This window comes from Akebia trifoliata, chromosome 15 (genome assembly GCF_017979445.1).
Source record: "Akebia trifoliata isolate Shusen 1 chromosome 15, ASM1797944v1, whole genome shotgun sequence".
Lineage (NCBI taxonomy): Eukaryota > Viridiplantae > Streptophyta > Magnoliopsida > Ranunculales > Lardizabalaceae > Akebia > Akebia trifoliata.
The window spans coordinates 1,822,535-1,836,942 of record NC_141389.1 but is presented as its reverse complement, the minus strand read 5'-3'; the positions used below and the strand labels follow the sequence as shown (position 1 = coordinate 1,836,942).

At 34.6% G+C, this 14,408-nt stretch overlaps 1 protein-coding gene across 1 annotated transcript; it reads right to left on the bottom strand.

Annotated features, from left to right (window-relative positions):
- Window positions 1–946: 946 nt before the first annotated feature.
- LOC147383847 (phenylalanine--tRNA ligase, chloroplastic/mitochondrial-like) lies at window positions 947–10,139 on the bottom strand. Its single transcript, XM_086426158.1, has 11 exons — window positions 10,008–10,139; window positions 7,506–7,756; window positions 7,128–7,318; window positions 5,219–5,422; window positions 5,000–5,117; window positions 3,923–3,999; window positions 3,492–3,671; window positions 2,625–2,669; window positions 1,842–1,946; window positions 1,239–1,352; window positions 947–1,147 (listed from the first exon to the last, which is right to left on the bottom strand). The coding sequence occupies exons 2-11, from the start codon at window positions 7,729–7,731 to the stop codon at window positions 1,097–1,099; spliced, it is 1,311 nt and encodes a 436-aa protein (XP_086282284.1). The 5' UTR covers window positions 7,732–7,756; window positions 10,008–10,139; the 3' UTR covers window positions 947–1,096.
- Between the last annotated feature and the right edge of the window lie 4,269 nt (window positions 10,140–14,408).

Genomic DNA, 14,408 nt, shown 5'->3' with positions numbered 1-14,408 from the left:
ATTATAATTATGAGAATAGTATGATCGAATTGAATTAGATGGGATCCAATTCATTGAAATTCCTAATTTGTAGTACTTTAATTAGGGTTCATAAGTAGTCTTAATTTATATATGTTTTCTTCCAACTCAGAGTTAGTATTGGTAGGTAAGAGTAGATTCCAAATTTAGAACTGTTGAGGACACAAGCATGGGAAGGTGGGTTGTGGTTGACTCTCTTGTTGAAGCATGGCCCTTCATGTTTTTGGTCAATATTAGAGATATTCTGTGTTTTCAAATTGATAACATACCCCCCTTGACTTCTTATATCCATACAGATCGGTCTTTTTGCATAGTTGGTTGGTTAACTTGGTATCAGAACGCTAGGTTTGTATAGGTCACAGGTTCGATTCTTTTCACCCTTATGGGTGAGGGGGAGTGTTGAGTGTATATTTTCCTCCACTCATGGGTGTATCATACTCAAATTAAGCCCCGTGACCCTCTTATATTCATAGTTTTTTTCCTCTCCAACAGCTCTGTCTTTTGGAGTGTTGGTTGGCTAATATGTATTCTTTAAAAAAAAAAATGTAGTATATCGCTCATGAAAGAAGTAATGAAAACCATGTCATACCTGACAACTTATGCTTGATAGACATTGAGATTCAATCACCAGAAATGCTTCTATCCGTGCATCTGAATTATAAACCAAAGATTACAGCTACAAACAATCTTTACTTCATTTCGACTTAATATGAAAAAACACAAACTAGTAAAAAGATCAAAATGCGCGTAAACATGGTTGGACTTAATGTGTATAAAGTATGAACTACACACACACATTCTCCTTCCCCAAGATAAAAGAAACACACAAAAAATAACTGTAATGCAAAACCTTTTCATTGAAAAATAAAATAAAATGTTCAACCAATGAGTCCACAAGGATCATCCAATCAATTAGATGACCACCGTATCAACAATTTATAGTGCTTTTTTTATTTATTTATTTAAATTTTATGTTCTCCTTCCAATTTTTTTTTAAAATAAAACTAATCAGGAAACAATAACTTGAATATAACGGGAACTTTTACATGGAAAGAAAAAAAATTAGCGTTGGGAAATCTCATCTCAGAATAACCTTCAATTTGCTCTGCACCTCTTCTCTTACGTTCCACTGCACCACAAGCACATGTGTAAAGGGTTTATTATTTTTATCATCCAATAAAGCATTATGTAAAATTTGTTTCTCTTTTTCTTGTTTTTACCTGCAATTGATTTATTTCATCGTCTGTCAATGAACGCTCCATTGACCGATATGCAATTCTATAACAGTGACTGGTCATTCCTTTCTTGTTGGTGAAATTATCGATCAATTTCACCTGCAATAACCATGATTCATAATTTAGATAAACTCCAACTTAAGCCATTCAAATTCAGATCAAAGAAATTATGATATTCTTTGGGGTTCATTTCATAATGGACCTAACTACTTTAATTGACATGCACACCATACTAGGTTTGAAGACTTTTGAAAAGTATTTAGGGTGTTTGGTTATTATTGACAGTAACTTGGTCACACAACAAAGCGTTCTTCTTAAAGACAATTTTTCTCTGCACATGAGCTGTCTATTTCAAGATTTCAATAATTCCTACTTTCAGGCAGTTTTACATCTTACGTACAATTCATGTTACATGTTTCCACGTATTTGGGTATACTATACAATCTGATATAAAGCACCTATACCAGATTACTTCCTTTGTGCGGTAATATTTAAAACGTCAGAAACAGTTGAGATAACTATATCTAGAAAGTGAAAAATCTATAACACTAGAAGAAACTTTACCAACAAAAACATCTAAAGAGATACCTCCTCTGCAAGATCCCCAGCAATTCCTCTAACAACTTCACATAAATTATTCTCAGTGAATGATTCATTGATCCAGAAACTCATGTCCTTGTAACATGGGGGAAACTACAAAAGATAATAATAATCTCAATTCACAATGCATAATAGCCGCAAAAATTTAAATGTGAATCGTTTAACAATTAGATGTAGAGAGGTGCTATTGCACCCAAAATTTTACTTATTACGCCCCAATTAAAAATAAAGAAATAAGTAAATAGTTGAGAATAAGTAAAAGTCAGGGCACCAATTTCTCTCTTCTTTTTTTTATTTGTTGTTGCTAGATTTCAATTTTTGGGTTTAAGATTTTATATGAGCCTAATCATAAGTGTAAACAACTACAGAAATTGTTTGAATGAGTTTTATAATGTTTTGTGAGGTCGAGATAATAATTTGACCCAAACAGTTGTAATTTTTGAATGATGTGTTTTAATCTTTAATTGGGGTGTGATAAGTAATTTAAGAGGGTGCCAATAGCAGCTCTCTAGATGTATTAGTGTGGAATTGTTGATACCAAAGACCAGGGTTCAAAGCCTGTCTTCACCAACTAACAAATAATATACTTGCCTATCAAAAATTGAATAAACTAGCTTCAGTCACTCTTGAATATCTTAACCCCATCAAATAGCGATAATTCTGTGGTCACTCTAAGTAATGAAGTTTATAGTCGCCTTCACAAGAGGATACAACCCTTACAGAAAAGAATATGTTACAATTAGTTCCACGGACCAAGGACACATTCCATACCTTCGAAAATGGCTTGAACTTGACCCCAAGCTGACCTTCAGAAAACTATATGCAAGAAGTTAGAGACAAATCCTTTGGAAAATGATAAAAGTTCTTGAGGATTTCAATTATCTAAAGAATTTTTTTCAAGCATTAAATTGCATGGTAGAGTGCAAAAAAAGATAAATGGGTATTATTCCAACACCCCTAGTCGATCAAAAGTAATTAGGGCTTAAAACAGGTCGGGTTCGGGCCAGATATAAGTGTGTCCATATCCATATCTGGATCCGATTCCGACCGAATTAATTCATTCGGGTCGGATAATGTCAAACCGTTTAAGTGTGACTTGAAGTCAAGATATCTCCATTAGAGAGGCCTTGACCACTACACCCAACAGTTGTTAGTTGATGAAAGATGACTTAAAAAATATAAAACTACAACTTGCAAAGTAATATATCATTTGGATCTTGACGGATATAAGGATGGATATGTATCCGACCCGGATCCGGCTCAGGGCAAGGGACATCAACTCATATCCGAACCATATTTTAATTCGGATATACTTTATGAAACCAAACCCGCCAAATTTGGATTCAGATCACTCGGATTTCGGATAAAATCTGTACCATTTTTAATCCCTAAAAGTAATTAAAAGTATCCCCCACACTTTCACACTTTAGGAATACCTCCCATTGACCAGCTTAACAATTGTGGGCTCACATTGAAGTGTAATTTTGAAGTGTAATTTCTGTTAAGAGGAGCATTCTTAGAGTTTGAATTTTTTTTTTTTTTTTTTGGGGGGGGGACTTAATTACTCTTTTTTCATGGGAGTGTAGTAAAATTATCCTTAAAAAAATCTAGATATGCTTTATTGGTATCTAAAATTACTTGTGAGGTAAACCGCTCGTCGTTTGACCAAAAAAGCCGAATATCAGGTATCTCAAAAAGAACCATCGCAAGCCGCTCCAATCCAAGTCCAAAAGCCCATGCAACATTGTTCATTTTACCACTTCTCTTTAATATCTCCTGCTCTGTCACTCCACAACCCAAAACCTCCAACCATTTCTCCTGTAACAGAGTCCAGGCACAAATTAATAAGCTCTCAGTGGTGCTCCAAAATATTAATAAGTTGAATCTAAAATATTATTCATCACTTCATCTTGAGTGGTATCTCAAATTGTGTATTTGTCACATTTACATTAATATTTACAGCTAAGAAAAAAAAAATTCTATAATCAATTTCCTGTATATTTTCGAGTTACCATAAACCAGTCGCATCTGTTACTTACATAGAAAAAGAAAAAAGTTCAGCAACAGACCTGAAAATATATCTCGAGTTCAAAGGATGGATTGGTGAATGGAAAATAAGTATCAACCCAACGCATTTCTACAGCACCTGTAAATTTTACCAGAATTTAGTTGATGATACTTCAGAAACAATGTATCCTATGATGACTAATATAATTGTTAACCAACCAACTACTCCAAAAGACCAATCTGTTGGAGAGAGGAAGAACTATGAATATAAGAGGGTCACGAGGCTACACTCGGGTATGACAGACCCAAGAGTGGAAGAAAACATACACCGCCCACTCCCCCCCCACCCATCCATAAGGGTGGAAAGAATCGAACCCATGACCTTTATGAACCTAGTGCTCTGATACCAACCATCTACTCCAAAAGACCAATCAATATGAATATAAGACGGTCGTGAGCCTTAACTGGGGCATGACACACCCGAGAGTGGAGTAAAATATACACTCAGCACTCCCCCCTCACCCATAAGAGTGGAAAGAATCAAACCCATGACCTATACGAACCTAGTGTTCTAATACCATGTTAACCAACCAACTACTCCAAAAGACCAATCTGTAAGAAACTAAGAATATAAGAGGATCACGGGGCTTAACTAGGGTATGACACAACCGAGAGTGGAGGAAAATATACACCCAACACACCCATCACCCACAAGGGTGGAAAGAATCGAACCTGTGACCTATACGAACCTAGCACTCTGATACCAAGTTAACCAACCAATTACGCAAAAAGACTGATTTGTATAAATATAAGAAGTTCACGGGCCTAACTGGGATATGACACACCCGAGAGTGGAGAAAAATATACACCCAACACCCCCTCACCCATAAGTGTGGAAAGAATTGAACCCGTGAACCATACAAAACCTAGTGCTCTGATACTATTTAACCAATCAATTAGTCAAAGAGACAGATCTGTTGGAGAGGGGGGAGAACTGTGAACATAAGAGGTCACAGGGCTTAACTGGGGTATGACACACCAGAAAGTAGAGGAAAATATATACTCAACAATAATCCCAGCACAGCAACTACCGAGATCAAGTATTGATCAATCAACACAGGGTTTCAACAAGAGTGTACCAAATAAGTGGCGTGCCAAACCCTCAAGGCACTTCTTTAGATCCAATGCTGCATAAGATGTGGCATCCATACTAGATTTCTCCCACTCGTCTGGAGAGAAAACACGAACCCCTTCCATCTGCACAGTTGAGAATATTAATTCACGAGATGACAAAAGGAGAAGTTAGAGAAACTATTGAGCAGAAAAACTGAGATTATTAAAATCAGACACAAAGAAACCTGATGAAAGACAGGGTAATGAGTCGAGTCAATAGAATCCCTACGGTAAACATCTCCAGTTACAAGGAAATGAGTGTGTCCCCTCAATAGCTCTGCCTGATGAGCGCTTGTATGGCACCTCAAGACAGTTTGAGCATCAACGTAGTACGTGTCATTGTAACTCCTGCTTACATGATCAGCAGGAACCAAGACATCGTCAAAGTTCTGCAAGAAGAAAAAGAAAACCAGAATTTTCAATTTTTCATCTTTTAACATGGTAGAGCAACATTAGAACACAAAAGCTCATGGATTTGGCTTCAAGTCATACTAAATTGAAGGTTTAAAGTTTCAATATTTTCAACCGAAGTATTAAATTTTGATTTCTTTGTCCATCTTGATTGGTCCTGAAATGGAAATATTCAACTAGTGTGAAAGAATACATTTCTAAGGTAAATGAATTATAGAAAATGTTAAAACAAGAACAAAAACAAGCATCAACCGTCAAGTAATTGAATTGAACATGGAAACAAAGATCCATAGTGTCATGACACACATGGAAATTATCTTAATCATCACATCATGTCACATTAACCATAAAAAGTAAAAAAGAAGAGTACATGACGCATGGGAAGGTCACAACCACATAGATCTTTGGCTCATATCGTCTCTATCCAAGCCAAATGCCATCAAAGAACTCATGACCTAATATAATTACAGTACTGCCCCATGAAATTGTATTATCGTACCAGTTCTAAAATTCCAGGACATGTTACTTGCATTTATAGGATAAGCACCAACGTTAGGCATATGAACTATCCATAAAAGCAACAAAAAAAAAAAGTAAAAAAAATGCTATCGTATGGGAACTCTCCAATGAAATTAACCTTTCCCAACTTATACTTCTAGAGAAATGAAGTAAGTTACGGACTTCTCAAAAAAAGGGTGAAGAGGGGGACCTGGGTTTAGGGTTTAGAGTTTATTAATATGTCTATAACTATGGTAATCACAGTTAAAAGTTAATATATAAAATATCAAATTATTCAAGGTGGAGTAGAAAAATAGGAATGCTATGATGCCACCTTTCTCTCTCTATTCTTGGAAGATGAACACACCAACTGTTCAAACTTTCTCTCATCCCGACCGTTATCCCAACCCCTCTTCAATATTGTTTTTCACTTACCACTTTAAAGAAAACTTGTACTCAAGAGGCACTAAGAATTCATTCCGTAGTTTTAAAAGATGAAGATGAGATCAAAGAACATGAGGAACAGTTTTGTAATTAAGATATATTGCAAGCACTCAAAAGAAACCCCTGTAGCATATATCAACTTTCGGACCATCCTCAAGGCATGTTTATTTAGAGTTTCTTCTATACCTTTATTCAAATAACTTTTTAGCGATTTGATTCAAGAGATCAATGAGTAAATTTTGATCTGGTAAAATTGATCTAGATTTTATCAGAGTAAAAAAAAAGGAGCCAGAAAAATATTTTGAGACGTCAACTTGATTGAACTCGACCAAGTTGTTGAGTAGCTCAACAAGGTTCAACTAGGTTGTTAAGATTTAAGTAAACCCGAAATCTGCCAAGTCAAGTCAACCAGTCCAAGTTTTGAGTTGACTCAGAGTTATAGAACACTTGTTTATGTTTGTTAATTTTTCCTATAATAATTAGTTGGTGGGCACTTGCTCAAACCTCGAATCTTACACCAAGAAAAGTTCTCCATCTAGACAAACAATAAATCCTTGCACAAAAAATTTCAGCTTCCAAATCACCCTTAAAAACGTTTGGAGGACCTCTAACATACTTATGATGTATGGGGAACAATATATTAGCAATTTCAACTAAAATTTCCAAATAATATCAGAAAAGAAAAGCTAATAAGAAATTGGCATCAAACAAAATAATTTGTAAGACAAACCCATGTTGTACCTCTTTAACAGAAACAATTGGGCAGAGATCATCAAATTTGACGAATTTGGTTGAGTAGTTCATGTCAAAATAATTATATATAGCGTTCTTCAAGATTCCAATTGGATGCTGATCCCTCCGGTGAAGTTGCAAACCAACTTTTGAAAATATGGCATCTGGGACATTGTTCGTAGGATCGTCCTTCACAACATCTACACCATGCAAAAAAAAAAATATTTATTTATTTTGTGGGTAAGCTGGTTTTGAACCCATGACCTCAAAGTTGCTTTGAAATGTGTCAAACCAACTAAGCTATGGGTCTAAGCCCCTCTTATTACATTAGAATAACAGGAAACATCACATCTATTAAAATGCGATTGTAAGAGATGACCATCTTACCATCCTTGCCAATCTTAACTCCACCTATCTCCAATGCAGAAACAATTGGCTGCCTTGATTTGTGGCAGAGTTTCTTTGAAGAGAGACCGGAAGAAGAAGAAGGAAGGGTGAAGTTTCTGAGGCCATTTTTTTGAAAGAAAAACGAGGGTATGCAGAGAGTGGAGTGAGTTAGCGAAACTGCCATGCCAATCACCCCTCTCGAGCTTGTTCGGATAAGCATTTTCATCTCAAAAAGATCTGGGTTGTAAAACCTAACCATCAATGACCGCACGTTAGAGAAAATCATCTAATAATCTATATTTATGAATTATACTTCAAATACTTAAATACAATGAATCGCCCAACACACCTTCAAAAAGCACACATGGTGATCAATAACCCTTGTAGTAGGAATATTCAAAAATATTCCTATAAGATTCAATGTTTAGAGTACCATGGGTCTTCTCCATTTTTCTTCTAATCGAAAATTTTCCTTGAGCCGAGACTTTAAACCTACTGATAGGATTTATTATTTCTCCACTTCCAATGTGTGTTTGTTAGTGGCAAACAAATTTTAGATGAAGTTCTCATTGCTAACAAATACTTGGGCTCTAGAGCAAGATTGGGACATCTAGGCATGGCTTGTAATGTTGACATGAAGAAAGCATATGAACACATCAGTTGGTACAATTTAGATTACTAATTTGATATAATGTGTTTTGAATTGAAGTGGAGAAAGGATCATCTTGCGCACAACTTTGGATTCTTACCCAATCATGATTAATGGATCTCCAACTAGTTTTTCGAGAGCATAGCATGGAGATCCATTGCCTCCATTGTAATAGAGTCAGTGAGTAGGAAGATGTTGAGAACAATGGAAATAGGGTTTAAGATAGGGAATGCAAGGCCAACAATATTAAAATATATATATATACTTTACAAATGACATTAACTTTTAGGGCTTCGTATAGAATATGATAGATTTGGGATTCAGTGGTTAAGAGATTTTAAAGACAATTGGCAGCATAAAAAAAAATGATTTTATCTAAATGTGAGAAGGTAACCTTAATTAGAAGTACTATCTATCTCTAGTTTCCCTATTTATGTTTATCTCCATTCTGGTTTGTCTTTCTAAGAGGTTTAGAGGATGATTAAGGATATTTTTCTATAAGATAATGAGTTCAAATACCATTTAGTAGAGTGCTTTGCACCCTGAAATCGACGAGAATCTTAGAATTGAGATAGTTTAAAAATATGATCAATGAGGGCCTCCCTCCAAAAAGGGAGAGGTCTTGAGTTCAAGCCCCCTCGTTGGCCACCCATAGGTATTTATCCCACCTTGCTTGGTATGTGTGGTTGGTGAGTTGTTGCATGTACCCAGGGGATTTGGGTGGACCCTTACTGGTCCGGACACCCCGTCATAAATATATATATATATATATGAACAAAGCTTTGTTAGGAAAGTGGTTTTAGAGAGACGGGGGAAAGGACCCTAAAACCATTAAGGAAGTCATTGATAATAACACGAAAACTTAAAGTACAATACACCATTTTGCACCTATGACCCAATGACTTACTAACACAGTTCCTTGCACTTGAATTTAAAGATTTGCACGTAATAGGTAACCCAATGAACTCATTACCAATCAGCCTTTTTTCAACTAGTAAGGTGGCAATTGTGTTTTTCACCTCCATTGTTGCTTCCTAGCATTCCTAAATAGTTATATTATTTGTCTTTGAATTTTAATTTTTTTGTTTTTTTGTTTTTTGTTGCTATTTTAACTATTTTTAAATAAATTTTTTTAAAAATAGACAATTAAAACTCACATTTCCCATTTTGAAAAAATTACAATTTCAATTCTAAAACAAGAAGCACAATTAGCTCCAACATTTTCAAAACCGGAATTCCCTTCAAAAAATTGCATTTTGAATCAAAGATAAAACAATTATAACCAAAATTACAAATATTCAGAAAATTGGTGAGATATAATCATAATCATAATCTTATCCAAAATGCAACCATACATAAACAAAAATTCTAAATAAATACACATAAATTTTGAGAGTTAGTCAGTAAATCCAGGATGAGTTTCTGGAACAAGACTACAGAAATCTTATCTGCAGTGGAGGGGTCCAAACATTTTGCCACCTCAGCATCCTCATGTGGCATTTTATATAAATTAAATTAAAAAATATATATAAAAATAAAAGTCTACAGTTCGTTAAGAGCACTACCCACGTGGCCAATGCAAATTATTATCGGCCACGTCATCCCTCCATGTGGCAAGTAAACCCTGACTATGCAGAGAAGAATTATGGAGTACCACTCCAGAAAACAAAAAAAACAACTAAATATGCATTTCTCATCAAAATTCGAACTTGTGCTTCGTTCAAACCCTAGAAATCCTACCTGAGAACAATATCAGAAACCCTAATTTACTTCTTGAGAGATTCAAATACTGAACAAGTGAATATGTTTAGTAGAATTGTAGAAAAAAAAAGAAATGGTGCGTCGCGACTTACTGAATCTCTTCTCCTTAATGGATGCGAAGGAGGACGTCGAAATGATGGAGAGAGAAGTTGAGAAACGGAGCAGGAGCTGCTCTCGTGTTGGATAGAGTAAGAAAGTTATACAGTACAACCAGTTGTATTGTAATAAGCTGCATGTTTGATGGACTGTAGATTCAGTACTACAGAAGTTGTGTAACGTAATCAACTCTACATTTCTACTTCTCACGTGGGACATGTTCTTCTGTCGTGCAATCCAACAGGATTGGAAATGGATTGGGTTTGGATCCAATTGCTACTGTAGACGGATAAAATCCACTCTCATCTAAATCGATCACGTTGTACCAATCAACGTGTATCTCGAGGTATATTTTCATGTCACGTGGTATTTGTTGTGTATGTGAACATCTTCGTTAGGCTCACTTAGTAATTTAATCAAATAACTAATAACCATTTCATCAAATACCTAGTATGTCACACCTCTGAAGACCTTATTTGATAATGACAATGGAAGATAAATTCAACTAATAGTAGTAAATGAAAAGAATATAAACAATCATACAAAGAAAGAATAAAAACGCAATACCAACAACACAAGAATTTACATGGTTCACCTGAACATTACATCCACAGAGATATAAGCGTTGGAGCTCGATTTCACTGTGAAGAAAATGGGGTAAAGCGATACAATGAAATACCTCTATCAATTAGTTTCATCTTCTTCAAAATTTCAATATTTTCAAACTTCTCAACCCCTTCTCTCTTGAGTTTTCTCTCTTTTTTTACTCTCTTCTCTAGAAAAAACTTAGACTTGAAGTTAGATTTACAACAAAAGAAAATAAAACCTCGTCCTTGTAGAAACACCACAAAATGGGCCACTTATATAAGTTAAAAGCCTAACTCAAATTACCTTGGACCAACTCAAAAACACACATTTGGACTGAACACAATATGTTTTGATTCATACTTCAATAGTATTATCAGATCTCATTTTATCTAATGCGAAAAGAATTTCTCATAGATAATTTCTATATTTGAATAAAGATAGATTTGACATCTCAAATGTTATGATGCCTTTCTAGTATCACTAATGCTGAAGTAACATTTTTGGGGGTGACAAGAATGACATTTTGAAGTGGTGGTGCGCACATAACCATAGATGTTCCCTCGAGATATGAGTAAAAAATATCTATAATTATGTGCACGCCACCACGTCAAAATGTCATTTTTGTCACCTGAACACGACTCTTCTAGTATTAGGATTTCTTTTTTATTTAAAGGATGTTAAAAAAGTTGTTTTAATTTTTTATCTAAAGGAGGTAAAAATTATTGTAAAAAGAGAGATTTGGGGGATGGACTATCATCAAAATGAGGTAATTATGTAAAACGAATATAGAATATATGAAATAACTCTCATGGAGCATGTGGATGTAGGTATCTTTGTCGAAGCACGTAAAATGTTGTGTCTTCTTTTTTTTCTCATTTTTTTTTAATTATTTCTATGATTTTTAATAAGATCTTAAAGAGAACAAGCCAAGTTGTTCAAACAAAACTCTGGAACTTTGTAGTGAAATAAAATTTTGCTGTCACAAATATTGATTCAAAAAAAGAATTTATTAGACTCGCACCCAATCTAGACCCAATTGAATCTTTCATTTTTGGTCCTGATCCAGTCTGACGTTATATGTGTTGCTTCCAATCGATTGTAATCCAACTCAATTTATTTTATAGAAAATATATTGTATATTATATATGATTAATCTCAATTAAATATAGACAAACGTCATTTATATATTAAAAATATAATATCTGAATGGGTCCCTATCCAATCGGAAGTTGATCCAAAACCAATACGATAAGTATTGGATCGGGTTTTCATCACATCGAGCATATATGGAACCCAAATCCTTGATCTCGATGTTTAATTATCAAATAGAAGCAAGTAGGATTTTGGGATCAGATAATTGGGTTGGATCCAATTCGAACATGAACATTATCCTAACCTTTTGATGGATCAACAGTCCATGAATAATCTTGATTGTTTTTTTTTTTTTTCTTCTCATTTTTTGGTTCTAGACTTTTCATCATGGGCTTTGATCAGTTACATAGGTGGTCAAAGCCCATGATGAGAAATGCCTTAATCAAGGGGGTGTTTCATATGGATTCTAGAATTCGATGTGTAAACATGAGATTTTAAAGTCCGAAGATTTCTACTACTTGAATTCGGAGTTGCCATCATTTTTTTTTAAAGAGTGTAAATGGGACTCGAAAAATGATTTTGAAAACTCGTTTTTATTTATAGTAACTCTCGTACGGATTAGGGTGTTGGCCTACCTAAGATCTAGGTAAGGTGGCTTAAATTAGGGAATAGGGAAAGTGTTAAGTACCTTATTCCCTTTACCATTTTTCATAACCTTTGGTCTAGTCATTTTCGAAAAATGAAAATAAAATTGGGAAAAACTAGTTTGTACCCTTGTGTGCGAGGGACTTTAATTTCGGCTCAAACCAACGAGGGCCTTCTTATTGAGGAAGGGATCCTTCCATGATCCATGCCTTTGGACATATTTCAAAAATTGTGAACTCATTAGTCAAGGGTCCATTTTCATACAAAAGGAGTCCAATGCCTTAGTCTTGAAAATGTTTTGTGATGGGTGCAAATTGTGTAGGAGTTTTTTTAAGAAAAGTTTTCAACCCTTACTTTTTCAACCGAATCGAAATCTAATCTTCTGGGTGTAAGTGAGGGTGTTCACTCCATCCTAAGGTTATTCTAAAAACAAAAATAAAAATGGAGACGGGAGAAGTAGAGGCAGGGAAGATGGAAGGGGGGAATGAGAATTAGTTTATTTCATTTTTTGTCTTTACTCTACCTTGTTTTTGCTTCTTCTTCTTTGTATTTTAAAGCGTTTTTCTTTGTCTTGACTTGAGTAGTTTGTATTGTAGAACTTGAAGGTTGATGGACTTTTTGTGTTGAGAGTTGAATAGGTTGAGGTAGAGGGTTGAGGCAATGAGTTGAGAAGTTCCTTTTTGAAATTAGGAGAGATGAGAGTTGAGAGAGATGACTTGAGGGGTGGGGGTGTTCAAGCATAAGCTTTTTGAGAGGGAGAATGGGGCTTTATAAGTTTTGAGAATGGTTTTTTTATGTTAAAAATGTCAAAGTAGAAGATTAAGGGAGAATGACATGCGGTTTAGGCATGGGAGTTTTGTTATTTTAATATCAAGGAGGGGTATATGTGGAAAATAGTGTAAATGGGTCATTTTTTTACATAAGCGGATTTTTCAACTCATATTATTAGGTGAGGTTAAGCGGTGTGGGTGTTAGTTAGAAGAATGGTTATGTAAGGGGGTAGTTGTTAATATTTTGGAAAGGTGGAGAAGATAATGACAAGTGTCAAAAGAGGTATGGGGGTGTGTATTAGGTGAGTTAATTAAAGAGAAGGGGTATGGGGATGATTTGTGATGAAAGATTTTGAGAGAATGATGGAGTTAGGTTATGACATGGGTGTGGGTTAATTAGTTTTTTGAGAATGGTAATGGGATTGGGTGGATGGATTTAGGGAAGTGAGTTGAGGTGTTGACAAATGTCCCATTTTAATAATCATTGATCTTTGTGGTGATTGGTGATGATCATGGGTATAACATTGGACTTGAGTAGAGGTTTGGGCTCAAGATGTGCATTTGGTTTTTTTTTGTCTTTCCATAAGATTAGTTTTCAAAAATAGTGATGGTCAAATGAGAATTTGAGTTATGAAAATTAGTTTCCATAATCTGATTTTGACAATCCATAATTAGAATTAAGAATCAAATTCTACAATCTGAACCAAACGCCCCCCAAACATTTAAAATCCAACAATCAACCTTAACTTTTGGTAGGGTGCAACTTGAGTCGTGGTTTTAAAACTTGTTCGAGACCACATAGAGGGACATGTTTTTTCCTTAATGTTTTTGGACTAAAATTGAATTAAATTCTAACTCAACACTCATAGATATCTTGAGCGATATCGTATTTTTGACACTAATTCAACTCATAGGGAATGTTAACAACTAATTGCTTTGTTGGCACTTTAGCATCCTTCTTCATTTTAATTTTTCAAAAATATTTTTTAAAATACATATATTATTCTTAATAAATGTTTTTTACAAAAATACGAGCAAAAATGTGAGAATTTTTATATTTACAAAAATACCATTATCCATTCAGTAAAACACCCTCACTTATATAATACAAAAAAAAAAGAGAAATTATGAACAATTCAAAAAAATTTCCCAGAAAATCGAAGTTGTTGATGATATTAACATCCTCATAAGGTCTTGGACATTAGTGTGACTCAAATCTGCTTACTTTTTTAATAAAATTGATATTATTTTTTTCAGGAAAAAATTGGTATCCGGAAAAGAGAAAAGCATAAAAAATAAAAT